This window comes from Ylistrum balloti, unplaced genomic scaffold, assembly GCF_031769215.1.
Source record: "Ylistrum balloti isolate Yb309-2 unplaced genomic scaffold, AGI_CSIRO_Ybal_v1 Utg370578, whole genome shotgun sequence".
NCBI classification, from domain to species: Eukaryota; Metazoa; Mollusca; class Bivalvia; order Pectinida; family Pectinidae; genus Ylistrum; species Ylistrum balloti.
Window position 1 is genome coordinate 700,707 of NW_026782360.1, and position 18,477 is coordinate 719,183.

The 18,477-nt window shown below is 32.7% G+C and overlaps 1 protein-coding gene across 2 annotated transcripts; it reads left to right on the forward strand.

Annotated features, from left to right (window-relative positions):
* The first annotated feature begins 2,614 nt into the window (after positions 1–2,614).
* Positions 2,615–11,631, forward strand: LOC132556567 (uncharacterized). Of its 2 annotated transcripts, XM_060220979.1 has the most exons (9): positions 2,615–2,723; positions 3,322–3,553; positions 5,115–5,144; positions 6,299–6,325; positions 7,081–7,131; positions 7,376–7,420; positions 9,869–9,901; positions 10,372–10,398; positions 11,193–11,631. In XM_060220979.1, exons 1-9 carry the CDS (start codon positions 2,625–2,627, stop codon positions 11,201–11,203), a joined length of 555 nt encoding a protein of 184 aa, XP_060076962.1. In that variant the 5' UTR covers positions 2,615–2,624; the 3' UTR covers positions 11,204–11,631. The 2 variants fall into 2 exon arrangements, with proteins under 2 accessions (XP_060076962.1, XP_060076963.1); XM_060220980.1 differs by lacking the exon at positions 10,372–10,398.
* The last annotated feature ends 6,846 nt before the right edge of the window (positions 11,632–18,477 follow it).

Below are 18,477 nucleotides of genomic sequence, written 5' to 3' on the forward strand. Positions count from 1 at the left end.
AAGTTTTTCTTAATTGCAGTATGACATGCAGTAACTAGGGAAGCTATTCGTAATTGCACTATGGAATGCAGTAACTAGGGAAGTTTTTCTTAATTGCAGTATGACATGCAGTAACTAGGGAAGTTTGTTCGTAATTGCAGTATGACATGCAGTAACTAGGGAAGTTTTTCTTAATTGCAGTATGGAATGCAGTAACTAGGGAAGTTTTTCTTAATTGCAGTATGGAATGCAGTAACTAGGGAAGCTATTCGTAATTGCAGTATGGAATGCAGTAACTAGGAAGCTTTTTCTTATTACTGTATGACATGCAGTAACTAGGGAAGTTTTTCTTAATTGCAGTATGACATGCAGTAACTAGGGAAGCTATTCGTAATTGCAGTATGGAATGCAGTAACTAGGGAAGTTTTTCTTAATTGCAGTATGACATGCAGTAACTAGGGAAGTTTGTTCGTAATTGCAGTATGACATGCAGTAACTAGGGAAGGTTTTCTTAATTGCAGTATGGAATGCAGTAACTAGGGAAGTTTTTCTTAATTGCAGTATGGAATGCAGTAACTAGGGAAGCTATTCTTAATTGCAGTATGGAATGCAGTAACTAGGAAGCTTTTTCTTATTACTGTATGACATGCAGTAACTAGGGAAGTTTTTCTTAATTGCAGTATGACATGCAGTAACTAGGGAAGTTTTTCTTAATTGCAGTATGGAATGCAGTAACTAGGAAGCTTTTTCTTATTACTGTATGACATGCAGTAACTAGGGAAGTTTTTCTTAATTGCAGTATGACATGCAGTAACTAGGGAAGCTATTCGTAATTGCAGTATGGAATGCAGTAACTAAGAATCTTTTTCTTATTACTGTATGACATGCAGTAACTAGGGCAGTTTTTCTTAATTGCAGTATGACATGCAGTAACTAGGGAAGTTTGTTCGTAATTGCAGTATGACATGCAGTAACTAGGGAAGTTTGTTCGTAATTGCAGTATGGAATGCAGTAACTAGGAAGCTTTTTCTTATTACCGTATGACATGCAGTAACTAGGGAAGTTTTTCTTAATTGCAGTATGACATGCAGTAACTAGGGAAGTTTGTTCGTAATTGCAGTATGACATGCAGTAACTAGGGAAGTTTGTTCGTAATTGCAGTATGACATGCAGTAACTAGGGAAGTTTGTTCGTAATTGCAGTATGACATGCAGTAACTAGGGAAGTTTTTCTTAATTGCAGTATGACATGCAGTAACTAGGGAAGCTTTTTCTTATTACTGTATGACATGCAGTAACTAGGGAAGTTTTTCTTAATTGCAGTATGGAATGCAGTAACTACGGAAGTTTTTCTTAATTGCAGTATGGAATGCAGTAACTAGGGAAGTTTTTCTTAATTGCATTATGACATGCAGTAACTAGGGAAGCTATTCGTAATTACCGTATGACATGCAGTAACTAGGGCAGTTTTTCTTAATTGCAGTATGACATGCAGTAACTAGGGAAGTTTGTTCGTAATTGCAGTATGACATGCAGTAACTAGGGAAGTTTGTTCGTAATTGCAGTATGACATGCAGTAACTAGGGAAGTTTGTTCGTAATTGCAGTATGACATACAGTAACTAGGGAAGTTTTTTCTTAATTGCAGTATGACATGCAGTAACTAGGGAAGTTTGTTCGTAATTGCAGTATGACATGCAGTAACTAGGGAAGTTTTTCTTAATTGCAGTATGACATGCAGTAACTAGGGAAGTTTGTTCGTAATTGCATTAAGGTATGCAGTAACTGGGCAGCTTTTACATATTGCAGTATGTCATACAGTAACTAGGGAAGTTTTCTAAGTTACAGTATGGCACGCAGTGACCAGGAAAAATCTTAATTGCAGTATGGTATGCTTTATCTTATCGCTAGGAAAGGTTTTCTTAATTGCATTATGGCATGTAGTAACTAGGGAAGCTATTCGTAATTGCATTATGACATGCAGTAACTAGGGAAGCTTTTCGTAATTGCAGTATGACATGCAGTAACTAAGGAACTTGTTTGCAATTGCAGAATAGCATGCAATAAATAGGGAAGCTTTTCCCAAATGAAGTATGGGTCGCAGTAACTAGGGAAGCTCTTTTTAATTGCAATATGGCATGCAGTACATAAGAAATACTTTCTTTAATAGCAACATAACATGCAGTGCATTATAACAGGCTGTACATAAGGGGAAGCTTTGTTTACTGACAGTATGATAATTAATGCTCACCGAGGAGTATCTGTAAATTATGTGGCATTATTTGGTACTCTTTAATATCCCTTGATATGGCTTTAACAATATTTTACCTCAACCTAAAGGAATACATCCCACATGAGGTAGCAAAGGATATGAACATTGTTTTCTATGGTGTGATGATTTTCAAAACTGATTTCACACCTGACTTCTCACAAGGGGTATCATAAAGAATGGTGGCAACAGGTGTTGATCTCACACAGTTTACAGGTGCATGGTCATGCATAGAAAGCGTGATTTACACACCTGACTAAAGAGAGTTATACGTGGGTGTTTACCTGCTACGCCGAGGGTAGTATAAAGCCCGCGGCCAAGCGCTGCTGTTTCACTTTCTAGATTTGGAGTTAATATCTGCGTGCACTGTCCTTTCCCATGATGTTGAGAATACTTGTTGTAGTAATAATCAGTCTGGCTGTTACGGACGCTTACGTGTCCAATAGCAGAAGAATGGCTGCATTAAGTAAACTAAAGGTGAGTACTTAATCTAATAACTCATCATTCATGAACTTTTTGATACCAGGATTTAATGATGGAGGGAACATTTTCTGATTTCTTTCAGCTTGTCTTATGAGAAAGCGTTTTGATGATAGTCTGGAATCCTGCTTTCCTTTAACCGAATTTTCATGCAGTTATTACCAGACTAATTCGTTTTAACAGAAAAATGCCTTATTTGAAACTCCGTACCAGACATATGTCTATAAAAAATGTCTTTAGTAGGTATCAGAAGACATTCTGGATAGCTGATTGTTTTGTTTCAGTGGTCGTTAATTTCATGCTAACATTATCCTTTTCAAACATAATGTGTTTATATTATCACGGCCTCGTCTACCCGATACTCTAAATGTAATCGATATTGTTATATCAAAATATCTGAAGTACATGCATATTATATATAATTAACTGATTAAGAAACAGGCATACTTTATTTATGTCTGCTTTCACTATCTTGATTTTTTCTTATTTATTTTTTTGTGCGCTCAAGTGCTTGATTACGCATTTGATAATTAGACAATGCTCTTTGTTTCACAATATCACTTCTAATTGAGAATGTCAATAATATGTTCCAAAGGCTGCCAACGGTGATACCAAGGATATTTCAATCGACGAAAACCTAGTATCACTTATCTCTAGACTGATGCAAAAAAGAGCTGATGTTAAAAAGGCACACCCAACAAAACGCGAGAGTAACAATGGTTCAGAAACGGAAATTGAGCAGGCCAGTGAAGTAGAAACAAACGCTATGGAGCAGCTTAAAGGAAAAAACTTCGGATCATTCCATGGTCTCGCGGATGCTATCGAAGGTAAAAACATATTCCAACTAAAAGACACAGAACAAATAATGTCAGTTTCTATGCAGCGGTCTATTGACAGATGTAGTGTCAGTTTTTCATCTTCATGAGGACAATAAATATAACTGTATATTTTTGTTATGTAGTTTTGCGACGAAAGATTTTTCCATAGCCATTTTTTTGTGTAGTTAAATACGGTACAATACAGTATTACCACAAATAGAAATGTCATAGTAAATACAGTTTAGTTTAATTTTAGGGGTCACATCTGGGAAAGTAGGAGCCAATCAGAATTTAGGTTGCCGTTATTGCCATCCGGATCACGTACAATGCGGCTAGGCATCGCATATATGAAGTGAATGTTATTAATTTTCTTAAATTGATATCATTGTTGATTCTACTTGCCTTATCTGGTTTTCGCCACACAACGTCATGACTGCGACATCCAAAGAATTTAGATGCACCATGTGTGATTATTATCGCTTTTATACAATAGCAAATGTTGTATCTTTCTTAAGGAGTCAAGGGTGGTATTTTGTCTTTGGCTCATACGCACTTTTTCGAACAAGGCATACTGCCATTTGATGGAAGATTAATGACTAGTAAGTTATATTTCAAGACGGCTGATCATCATAGTGATCATTACCTATTTTGTGTAACTCACCAGCTTCAAATTTCTGTGTTGAAACAAAGGAATTTCTGCTAAAGGAGACGCACTCTTTAACAACGATTCGCTTTCCAATTGTAATTCATTAAGAAATTCTAAAAGGTTGTGAACGCAATAATGAGGTAGACTTTTTCTTATGCCTACCGATTAAATGATGTAGCCAGTCGAGGCTATTGGAATTAATTTAAATTTAAATGAAATTTCAAAAAAAAAAAAAAAATAAATAAATAAATAACATTGGTTTGAAGTAATAGAATGCAGTGTACCATTAAATATGTATGCACAACAGTCATACCGTTTTAACATGAAAGAATTCATTTTATTGTAATCCTTTACTTCTTGGGAAATTTTTTTTGCTAGTGTCTTGTGACCTAAGATGACGATCGGTCGTATAACAATTTAAACAAAGAAAGTACCATCCGTAATTCACTTTAAGTCATACGATAAGCATGTTTTTGATAAAAACATTTCAAACGAGTTTCATAAACATGGACATATTGTTTATCTATATAGGAACGTTCAATATTTTATACCAAATATATATAAAAAATAAGACAAATAATATTTCCCCTTACAGACCGCTATTCTTGATCACTTTATATTTTGCTCCAGGTACTCCGATCTCCTCTTAATCATGTGAGGATCGAACCTGTTACATATATTCCCTTTAAGAAGTGAAATTTACGACAACTTTTAACAGTAAAACTAAATAATTCACAATCTCTTATACTATGTAAAAATTACATTCAATATCGAACGTGTGTTTTAAAGGACTTAACGTGGTACAATTTATTGTTTTATTCACACGTGGGCGTGTGGTTTTGATTTATATTTTTGTTTTTTCTATCAGCATTATAAAGTTCAGATATGACAATTGATTTAACTATAATTAAATCCATTTTACAGATGTTTTGAACATTCAGGCCTTGATGATTGGTAAGTTGACGCAGATTTCGGTCTCCCTGAATCTGTTATTTAAAAATAACACATATATGAAGCTTTTATTTGCAAACAACATACTGAGTAAATTTTTACATGAATTGAAAATTATTTTAGTGAATTACAAATAATTAGCTGTGTCCATAATGAAGATCGCAACTTTGCTTTTTCGTAGAAATGATTAATTTTCTTAAACCATCGAATTTCAGAGAGTAAACAAAGCAGCTTAAAATAGCTTTACAAGATCTTAATCAAAATCGACGAAAATATTGTTTTATACATTTATATTTACTTCAAGACAAATTGTGTTTTATTTGTAGTAGAACTGGAATTGATGACTAGAATCTTAATAATGTTTTATTTGTGGTAGAACTGGCATTGATGACTAGGAGTTTAATTGTGTTTTATTTGTGGTAGAACTGGAATTGATGACTAGGAGTTTAATTGTGTTTTATTTGTGGTAGAACTGGCATTGATGACTAGGAATTTAATTGTGTTTTATTTGTGGTAGAACTATTTCTGATGAATAGGAGTTTCATTGTGTTTTATTTGTGGTAGAACTGGAATTGATGACTAGGAGTTTACTTGTGTTTTATTTGTGGTAGAACTGGAATTGATGACTAGGAGTTTAATTGTGTTTTATTTGTGGTAGAACTGGAATTGATGACTAGGAGTTTAATTGTGTTTTATTTGTGGTAGAACTGGAATTGATGACTAGGAGTTTACTTGTGTTTTATTTGTGGTAGAACTGGAATTGATGAATAGGAATTGAATTGAGTTTTATTTGTGGTAGAGCTATCTCTGATGACTAGGAGTTTACTTGTGTTTTATTTGTGGTAGAACTGGAATTGATGACTAGGAGTTTACTTGTGTTTTATTTGTGGTAGAACTGGAATTGATGACTAGGAATTTACTTGTGTTTTATTTGTGGTAGAACTGGAATTGATGACTAGGAGTTTCATTGTGTTTTATTTGTGGTAGAACTGGCATTGATGACTAGGAATTTACTTGTGTTTTATTTGTGGTAGAACTGGAATTAATGACAAGGAGTTTATTTATGTTTTATTTTGTTGAAACTGGTAGAACTATTACTGATGACTATGAATTTTTTTGTGTTTGTCTGTGGTAGAACTTGAATTTTTTTTTTGTAGAATTTGGAATAAACAACTTCATTTTTCGTAAGTACATGTTTATGTTATCTACTTAAACAGCAGGAAACAACTCGAATTGGTTCGAATTGAAAACGGCATTGCCGAACTTTTTTTCGTATCAAATGCAATAATTAACATCTAAAAGGCAGGGTGCTGGCTTAAGTAACTACAGGTGTAGTTCCGGGATGCGTCGTTCGATGCTGCCTACCCGTTACAGTTTCTGCGACGGGCCTCCTGTCGACTGTTCAGTGAATAATCAATCAGCTCATTATGGAATCCCCATATAAATGGGGTCCTGGCTATTCGCGGGAAGATAAACCCAGCCAACAAGCAAACTGATATTTCATAGTATGTTTCATGATTTGCATATCTATAAGTAAAAGACAGGAGAGATCAATGTTGATTCCAGTTAATACCAGACTGACGACATCTATACGGTCATTAATTCTAGTCTCATAATCGATATCTATGATAGGTTTCATGCTTTAGCTGCAAACTATTTTCATTTTGTATATTATATCATTTTTAAAAATCAAAGCATAATAAAGAAGCTTGAAATATTTCATTAATGAATATCACTGGAAAATGCTCCCACTGGTAAATTATCTCTAAGTGAACAACTTTAAAAAATTGTGATCGAATCGAATCTGAATTCTGTCGACTAACCGTCTCTGCAAACATTTTGGATTACAACATTAATTTTATTTTCAATTATTATTGAAATGGTATGTACCTGATACTAATATAAATTATCCTAATGTGTGTTTCTATATACCACATAGAAACTTTCCTTGGGACGGAGGAGGGAAAGTTCAATCTGACTGCAGAAATAGGCAAGTTTTTTGTTAATTGTGTTAAATGATAAAACCATTGAATCATGAACTTATCAAACTAAGTGAAATAAAGAATAAAATTCCTTGGTAACGACCGTAAAGACAACTGAGAGAAATGCTTATCAGATGATTTTTTTAAGTAATGTATTTGGTTTGTCATATTTATGAGATATCTGATATATCCGTAATCATCGGGTCATTTTAAAAACTTAATTATTGTACTGTTTCATAAAATTGTTTACAGGACATGCCCTAGAGACGGCCAAGAAACTCCAGACTTTACAATCAGGTAGATATAGCATTCTAATGAAATAAAAATGACGTGTGTGTTGTGTGATATTGTAAATGTACACCTCATTTTGCTGTGTGATGTTGTGTATGTACCTACCAGTGTGTTGTGTGATGTTGTGCATGTACATACAAGTGTGTTGTGTGATGTCGTACATGTACATACAAGTGTGTTGTGTGATGTCGTACATGCACATACAAGTGTGTTGTGTGATGTCGTGATTTCAAAACATTTTATTAATACAAAGTATTAATAGGATTAGACAGCAGGCTAGTGCCTATATAAGTCTTCTCCTGGGACAACACAGGTGGTCAATTACAGTTACACTGATCAGATTCAAACACACATACATACTCCCTCTCTTTCACACTCACAAACCTACATACTTACATGTACATGTATAGCATACAGTAACTTACAGTGGATACACACATACAAACACACATATAGACATACATATATACACACACCCTCACACGCACATACACACCCTCTCTCCCATACACACCCTCACACACACATACAGATAAATACACAGAGAAACCTTAGAAGGGAGATAACTCTTACTTAATTTGGTATATAATTCAAAATACAAAATAATCTGATCTGTAAAATTTAGAAATATTTTAACTGAATTAATACACTTACGGTACACTTGCTCCTCCATACTGACAGGAATATTGGGCCATGAGTGTCCATAGTAATAAAGTTGACCCTCATCCTATCTAATGGAGAAGCAAGTATACCTGAACGTGCATTACTGTAGAATAGAATTATTTTTTCCAAAATATAGAGGATTTTCTGCTTTAACATTAGAGAGTTATATCCCTATTTTAGGAATAAATGATAATTAGAATATCAGAATTCTTCAATATCTAACCAAGTATACAAATTCATATTCATAATTTATAATTTTAAAAACTTTTATAATTTGCAAAATCTTTTTGTGCCAATAATATAGCTAATTACAGAGGCTAATATTGATTTATTAATATCAATATCACAATCTTGGCAGCCGTTAAGAATAAAATCTAATTCATAATGAGGATGATCATGTTGATATAGAGAATGATACAAATCTTGACGGTAAGTTACATATCTTGGACATTCAAAGAAATAATGTTGTACAGTTTCAAGTGGTGCACCACAAGCACATGAGGGATATTCTATCAAGTGATTATTATGTAAATCAAAGTTGAGAGAGCTAGCTGAGTTCCTTAGCTGACAGAGGATAATGTGTTGTGTGATATCGTAAATGCACATACAAGTGTGTTGTGTGATGTCGTACATGTACATACAAGTGTGTTGTGTGATGTCGTACATGTACATACAAGTGTGTTGTGTGATGTCGTACATGTACAGAACAATGAGTTGTGTTATATTGTACATAACAATGTGTGTCTGTGATTTTTGAAGATGTACACGTCAATGTGTTGTGTGAATTAACATGCACATATCAATGTGTGTAGTAGTATTGTAGATGTAAAATTCCATTGATATCATAATGTACTTGGTAGCACAGATATACCAGTTTAGTCCTTATTATCGAACTATGTGTCTGTCTGGCAGTAGTAGCTATGTAGAAGTGTAGCAGTAGTACATATCAATTAGATATTTTTAGTTCTTTTTTATCTTTAAACATGCATGTAAATTATCGAAAGTGTCAGCAAAAGTTTTCTTTTCAATACTGTTTATGCATCCACCATCTCTGACATAGACAACCGAATAATGACGCGGAGTAATTCATTTCACTATCTTGATCCTTAGTCATAGGCAAACATGAAAATACAGCATTATTTATATTCAAAAGCATAAATAAACACAAAATTGGTTGCATATTTAAAATTCTTGTACAAGTACATCCCAAAAACTGTTTTTTTCGAAAATTTCGAAACAGGCACTGGGTTAGGTAAGCTCTGTCAACCCACCCCAGCCTGATCAAATAAGACAATATGGCACAAACAGAAACTAAAGAATAATTTGGAATGGATGGGAAAAACTTGAAATAGCGAATTTTAAATGATGCATTTTTCTTTAACTATATTTCCCAACGGTACGCATTCAAGTTATTGGTTATAACACTTTTGCCCAGAGGAAATTAGAATTGGCGGTGTTTTGCGTTACTGTTTTAATGAACATCATGGTAAAATAATTTTATTTTGATTGATCGTGCGTGTTTTATAATTTCCATTAACGTTTCGATTTCGAATGTCCGCTCATTCATTCGGGAAACTCCTTTTGACATCGTCGTGAAAATCAAGTGTAAACAGTTCGGAACTAGATGTTACATACATGTCGGTATCAAAGGTGTTGATAATTATCAATTAAAGCAAACTGTCGTTTGGGTAAATCTAGTACTTTATCATGTTATACGTAATAATCACTCAACATTTTTTACAGATGTATAAAAAATATGTACAATTTAATTTTGTTTCATGGAAATCCTAGACCACTTTGAAGCAGATCTGAATGGAAATCCAGGTAAAACACTTTTTGTGACAGTAAGGGAAATATTGATATTGAATATTATTTTCAAGACTGTGACAATCAGAAAATTGACTACAGTTTTTTAAAGCAGTGAAGTTCTTAATTGACAATTGATACTTGTCTGGTATGAAAATATCGGTAATATCTTTAAGTCATGAACTTTACAAATCGATCAAGTAAATGTTACTTCAATTATATGATTAATGCAAGAGAAAAACGTCAATCGAAATTTGTATACTGTTCCATATCTGTATCATGCCTGCAACATTTCTGAAACAAACATGATTTAAGATCATATAATATGTATGTTTAATGAGAGGAAATACAAAAACAGATGTTTCTCCGTACATACACATATATATCCTTATGCATATATCCTCTTGTCCGGAAAACATATTCTCAGATTTCTACATCCATTGTAGAAAGACATTTGTAGTCTTTGAATTGTCTCTCTTTCATGAAAGAATTGGACCAACTAGAACAATATCAAGGTAATTCCTCTTTTTACAAGTGTATATCGTGTTCTCTGTTAACTGGTAAATTAGAATTACGATTAAATCTGTAGTGATATTGTCAGTTGCCGTTTTTTCAACATCGGCACATACAAATCAAAACTACACTGTACTTGTATTTTACATTTAAACATTTACCTTTTAATGTACACCGTATCCCTCATTGCGTCATTTTTTCATACGCTATGCTATTTGTCTTTAATTATGTCGTGGTGAAAATCAGGTTTAAACAGTTCGGGGCTAGATATTATATACATATATGTATCAAGGTGTTGATATTTATCAATTAAAGCCCACTGTCGTTTAGGTAAATCTAGTACTTTATCATGTTATACCTAATAATCATAAACCATATTATATTACTATATGAATAAGTTTGAAAAAAAATCTGGCTACTGTTTAGTGTGACACATCAATCGAAATGTATACATAAGAGTTTAGCTTGACACATCAGTCAATATGTCTCCCTACAATTGTAAATTTTCGTTTGAAAAATAACATAATATACATCATTTATAATAATATCTATTGCAACGTATCAATCAATAAGGCAAAACCATTACTTAATTGTTCTGTATCTGTTCTTGATATGTCGAAATTTAAGATTATGATGGAGTTTAGATAAAACAAGCTCCAGATACCACTTTCTTAAGTTTTGATTCCAACTTTTACTCACGTGTTCTGGGCGTGATCATATAACATCATGATCATTCCCAGTGTAATGAAATCTGTTTAAACTTTTATTTCTTTTGTTTGTGGTACTTCTGGAGCAGTTGGCAAGTAAAGCGACACACATTAGACAACCACCAACGGATGCTTAAGACGATTCACCGACAACATGGACAACTTATATATTATAATTAATCAAATATGTTTATTTCCTCTTATAAAGTAAAGCCTAACATCAAAAATCATTATGGACGCCAGTTTCACCTGATGGTCAGCAGTTTGACATCTGATATCAGAAAGGAGTATAGCATGACTCAGTGTCATATCTATAAGGAGAGTTAAGCTTGATGGATTCACTTCTTATCGTCATGTAAAGTAATGCGTTCAAGGATTTGAATAAACTTTTTTCATTATGCACATGCTAACCTTGTTTTGCCACCGACAACTGGATTAATTCAACCCTACATTTCACAATAACTTTTGGCCTAACATTAGTTATCAGCTTTCTGTAGTTCTTTGAATAAATAATTTCTTGCAAGAAAATTGATCATTTCTGTTTATTTTTCGTCTTCGTATATAACCATGCTCTGACAATTATCGGCTTTATTAAGGATTTCAATACACTACAAAGTAAGCTAGTTCAACGCTATATCTGTGATCAGTAAAGAATAACTGCAGTATCAGGTGCGTGGAAGCATTAATGTAAGTGACTTAAGCCGTATGGATGTAAAAGACTTGAGCAAAGAACAGTTCGAAAAGGGTAAAGTACAGAAAAGAAAATTGTATATGGATGGAATCGGAAAATGCCACAATATTAATTTGCCCACATACTAAAATTGGAAAGAAGACATCGAAATATCATCCTTCGCAACTCAAGAAACGATAAATGTACGACGACAGTAAACATATTATAGGCGACTCAAAAGAGCGTGTATTTCAACAATAAAGATAAAAATAAAAACAAAACAAAAACAAAAACAGACAAAAAAAAAAAAAAAAAAAAGCAGTCATACAAACATAACTTGAGATCATAAACAACCGAAGATAATGGTGAACAAATAATCAGTTGTAGCAAAGCATCATAAACAGTGATACTGTGTAGTCCTGAAATGTCGAAACACCTACCCAGCTTTAACAAAATTTATTATTTTCAAAAATATGTGATACAAAAGCCATATGTTCTCATTTGACACCTTGGAGTTTGTTCAAGATGGAGTACAGCCATAAAATCCAAGAAAAGTGATCCACTCAATCAGAATTCGTGTATTTTAAATATATGATTGGAGCAAAATTTGATTAAAGTTAAGATATTTACCATTACGTTGAAATTGTTGACACTGTTTACCGAGTCACGAAGTCTACGATGCCGTCACCAATAGTCTACAAGCTAAATGTTTACTAAAAAACGTTACCGTTCAGTGATAGCTTCTAAAATTGATTTCGTAATAGCAAACTCACAAATATAGTATTATTACGTTGCATTTTTCATATTTAATTATTTCAAAAATGTATTTCAAACATCGTTCAGCATAGAATTGCTTTCTTGTGGTTAAATGCCTTTGATGGATTTTGCCAGTATTCTAATGTTATTCATATTGCCAAGAAATTCAATACTTACATGTTTATTTTAAAATGTCAGCATTTTTCATGTATAAAGGGAGGCAACTTTCAATTTCTTTACATTACTTAAGATGTTCATACGCTGTACATGAACTGGTATTGCACAACTGTCTTACACCATCTCAATATAATAAATGATAAATATTGCTCAATGACTGTTTGAGTGATATCACCTCATTTTTACAGTTATACATCTGAATGTTCATGGTAATATAGAAAAGTTGTTTTGATATCACTACTATATATAGGATATTTAATAGTTTCTTCAGTAATAACAAATATATTTCACTGGTGTGGCTAATATTTTGGTATCCTTCAGTGCGAAGCACGAGTGAAATTTATTTGTTATTACTGAAGACACTATCAAATATTCTGTTTATTACATTTTCATCGCAAAAATAAACCAAAACAATGGCAAACTTACGATAGCTATAAAATGGGTAAGTTGACCATGCTTTTTTCAGACACTACTTACTCATTATATAACGATGTTGTGCGCGGCAAAAAATCGTCCATTTTATGAAAAATCAGAAAAAAATATACAGACTCATACATAAGTCATAATAAATGTTTATTTGTGTTTGGACATGGATTTTGTAATTTATTGATGTCATTTATACACAATAAATTGGTTTAAACGTTAACTGAAAAAATAAAAACAATAGATTTGTATCGGGCTCTCTGATTGGTCAATCCTCAAAGTTTCACTAGTGAAAAATATCACTTTTATCAGTTTGAGATATCCCTATATTTCACTGCTAAAAATGTAATAAAATGATTTATCTATTACCATAATGAATTAGCGACATCATCAACGGAATTGGAGATATCGTTAAATTATTTTAGTGATACACTTTTCGATGTGATAAGATATAAAACGAAAAACAATGTGTATATACATTTAATAGTAACGACGTAGACACAATGTCGCTCAAAACTCCCCGCACTGCAGGCGAGATTGGATTTTTTTCTTACTTCAGATAATTCATTATCAAGTGTAAACAGCTCAGAAATAGATCAAGGCTATAGATCAGACCACTCTTTTCCTATTTTGAAATTAAAATTTAATGAGTTTAGACGTGGTAAAGGATTATGGAAATTTAATTCGTCATTACTTTTTGATGAAAAATATCTTGATTTGGTTAAAAAAGTAATTTCTGATACAAAAAGACAGTATTGTCTTCCAGTGTACAACAGAGATACTATTGATAATATTTCAGATACAGATATTGAATTTATTATTGATGATCAGATTTTTCTTGAAACATTATTAATGGAAATAAGGGGGAAAATAATATCCTATTCATCATATAAAAAGAAACTGCAAAATTTAAATGAAGATATCTTAAAGAAAACTATACAAGATTTGGAAGAGCAAGAGCAGGTAGATTCTGAGGAGTTAGAAACTAAGAAAAAAGAATTGGAAACTATTAGAGTTAGTAAAGTTAAAGGTAGCGTTATTGAATCCAGAGTTAGATGGCAAGAAGAAGGAGAAAAACCAACTATGTATTTTTTGAATTTAGAAAATAGGAATTTTGTCTCCAAGATCATATCAAAACTAGAAAAAGAGCATAGTATTATAACAAAACAAGATGAGATATTGGAAGAAATACGTAGTTATTATGAAAAATTATATGATGATAGTAGTTCAGAAATAGAGGATATAGACTTATCAGAATTTTTATACTCATCGGTTGTTCCAAAACTAGATAAAAAGGAGGCAGAAGACTTAGAAGGATTAGTTACTCTAGACGAGAACATTAAAACACATGAAGAACAATAAAAGTCCTGGTAGTGATGGATATACCGTTGAGTTTTTTAAAAGGTTTTTGGAAGCAGATTGGTGTTTTTATTGTTAGATCTATAAATTGTGGATACAAAAAAGGCTTACTTTCCGTTACTCAAAGACAAGGTGTCATCATATGCATTCCTAAGGGAGATAAACCTAGACAGTTTTTAAAACATTGGAGACCAATTACTCTATTAAATATTAGTTATAAAATTGCTTCAGCCTGTATAGCAAGTAGGATAAAAGCAGTTCTAGATAAGTTAATATGTGAAGATCAAACAGGGTTTCTTTCAGGTCGGTACATAGGGTAGAATACTAGGCTTGTATATGATATAATGCAGTTTGCTGAAGATATGAATATTCCAGGAATGTTATTAATGTTAGACTTTGGAAAAGCCTTTGATTCTGTGTCTTGGAAATTTGTTGATAAAGTTTTTGATTATTTCAATTTTGGTCCAGAGGTTCGTAATTGGGTTAAGTTATTTCATAACTAATGTTTCAGCTGCTGTTAACCAGGGTGGTAACCTGTCAAATTTTAACGAGGATGTCGTCAAGGCGATCCGATCGCCCCTTACATCTTTCTTCTTTGTGTTGAAGTTCTAGGAATCAGATTTAGAAACAATAAAAAGATCAAGGGTATAGAAGTGAGTAATTGTCCAATCCTGATAACACAATATGCAGATGCCACCTCATTAATACTTGATGGCTCTGAATTATCATTGAAGGAATCTATTGTTGAGTTGAATAAATTTGCAAGAATATCGGGTTTAAAACTTAACATTGATAAGACACAAGTTGTGTGGATAGGAAGTAAAAGTTACATTAGTGATTCTTTTTTACCTGAATTAAATTTACAGTGGGGAAGGGTTAGATTTACTTTACTTGGAATAGAATTTAGTGTAAATTTGCATGAAATTCCTAAGTTGAGCTTTGATAAAAAAAACTAATTAAACTTAAAACACTAATTAAAACCTGGGCTAGAAGTTATCTTACACCTATTGGGAAAATAGCTGTTATCAAATCTCTTCTATTATCTCAGTTCAATCATTTATTTATTTCTATACCTAACTCAGATGAACACTTGCTGCAAAATCTTAACTCAATTCTTTACAATTTTTTGTGGAATGGAAAGGTTGACAAAATTAAAAGGGATGTCATGACGCAGAACTATTATGAAGGAGGTCTAAAAATGGTAAATGTACGTCTGTTTATTGACTCACTAAAACGAAGGCTCTATCAGAAATCATCTAAGTGGCAACTCATTTTCAAAACATTCTTTGATCTGCATAAATTATCTACATGTGGGACAGGATTTCTTCAAGATTGTGAAAAAAATTGTAAAAACAAATTTTGGAAAGATGTATTTAGAGCATGGGTAAAGTTTAATAATTCTAATGAAGTAAAGAAAATAAGTGAAAAGTATGTTTTGAAAATGCCGCTTTGGTACAATAGAAACTTTACTATTGGAAAAAAAGTAATTTTCTATAAGGCCTGGTTTAATAGTGGGTTAAGTATTGTTAATGATTTAGTTAAAGACCCAGACTCTCTCACATTTTACTCCTTTGAAGAGTTTACCGAGATTTATAGAGTTAATCCAAATTTTCTTGAATATCAGGGTGTTATTTCAGCAATTAGATCATATTTAAGGAAATCAAATATTTGTTTTAATCAACAGTCACTTGTTCTTCCATTAATTCCAGCTAATATTACATTTTTTATAAACAGGACTAAGGGATGTAGGGACTTGTATAATCTTCTTGTTAAAAAATCTATTGTTTCTTCAGGTAGAAGTAAATGGGAAAAGACATTTGAAGATGATGAATTGAAATGGGTTGAAATATTCAGTACACCTTTCAAAGTAACAAGACATACAAAACTGCAATGGTTTCAATATAGGGTATTACAACACATTCTAACAACAAATACTTTTTTGTTTAAATTAGGTCTTGTTAATAGTCCATTTTGTAATCTCTGCAATTTACAACGAGAAACAATTATTCATGTTTCATGGGAGTGCCTTGAAACCCAGAATTTTTTGCAAAGTTTAGAAACACTTTTTGATGCCCTTCTGATCCCATTCTCTTTTAATAAACAAAGTTTTATTTTTGGTATATTTGCAAACAATGGGAGAGAAACAGGAAATAAGACAGATAATATCATTCTAATTTTGATTAAATTTTACATATACAAAACAAGGTGCTAACATAAGATATTAAACCTTGTTGCCTTCATTGATTTGATTAAGGATTATTTTATTTGCCAAAAATACATTGCTAATATTCAAGGGGAACAATATAAACAGGAATTTTAGATTGAATGGAGAAAATGGAAAAAACTCCTTGATTGTGATTTTTCCTGAACTTTGTACATTATACAGCCTTATTACCTGTACATGTAGGTTTTAATTAGATTATTTAATTAGTTGATCATACAGCAGTTGTTGGTCTTGTTTTTCCTTCCACTTGTTAATGCATGTACAATGTTTTCATTTGTTCCCATTAGGGTATATTTCCCTTTGAGACCCAAATTCTATTGCTTATATAAAGTGGTTGGAAGTCTCTAGCCCAGCATCTCTATCCTCCCCCCCCCCCCCCCCCCCCCCCCCTCTCTCTCTCTCTCCCCCCCTCTCTCTCTCTCTCTCTCTCTCTCTCTCTCTCTCTCTCTCTCTCTCTCTCTCTCTCTCCTGTCTTTCTCATATCGTACATGTGGCCCTATTACTCTGTGCTTGCCTTTCTTATATTTTTTTTTTTATCTTTTTCTCTTTCCGATCTTTGTTTCTGTGTATTTTTTTTGATCGTGTGTATGTGTGTGGTTGTACATGTATGTGTGGTAAAAGTATGCGAGTGTGTATGAATGTATGTTAACAAAAATGCATTTATAATTGATGATGATGATGATGATGATGATGATGATGATGATGATGATTATAATTATGATTATATTGATAATCATGATGATAGTAAGAATGATGATGATGATGATGATGATGATGATGATGATGATGATTGTAATGATAATGGTAATGATGGTTATTGATGATGAATGGATGATAATTATAATTATGATTATATTGATCCTAATGATGATAGTAAGAATAATTATGATGATGATGATGGTAATGAGGGATGATGATCATGTTGCTGATGATGATCATTGTAATGATACTGGTAATGATGGTTATTGATGATGATGATGATGATGATGATGATGATGATGATGATGATGATGATGATTACTGTGGTGATAATGATGATGTGTGTAAAGATGTGTGTATGGTTCTTTTTATTTGTCAATACATGTTGAAAAATGTTTTGAAAAATAAAACAAGTAAAAAAAAAAAAAAAAAAAACTCCCCGCTCTGATAAAGTGTAACCCATATGGAAGGTTTATAATTATGTTTTCCGTTCTGAGTTCTATATAAAATAATGGTACATGATGTGAATATACGATATTCTTGTACTTAAGTGATGTACCCGTCCTTCTCATCATTCCGTTCAGGTTCGTTGCTTTGTTCAACCTTAGATTCCTCATACAATTAATGTTCTGCTTCAAGTTCCATATATCATCAAATAGCAACACTGACCGTTGTTCTACTGCATTGACCATGCGTTATGACATCAATGTTTCAGATGTCCTCGTGTAAATTGTTATCATAGTTTTGGTCGAATTTGTGTTTAAGATTTCTTTAGCATGTCTGCATTTCAGTAGAGCATTATGAAATAACATCCAATCACGTGACCATTACAACGCCTTTATTGTGGTCATGGAAACGGCGACAAAATGGCTGCTCCACTTGACAAATGGTATTATCGATTGTGAATGAAATATATTGTAGTTTCATGGTCCGAGTAAATAACAGCGGTTAGAATGAAATCATACCATATTTGTCTACAAAGCTATGTCATGTAAAAAAAAATGCCAACAGTAGATTTCCCGCAGTCAGCTTAAGCAGAACTGGCTCAAGTGTGACATGAATATTT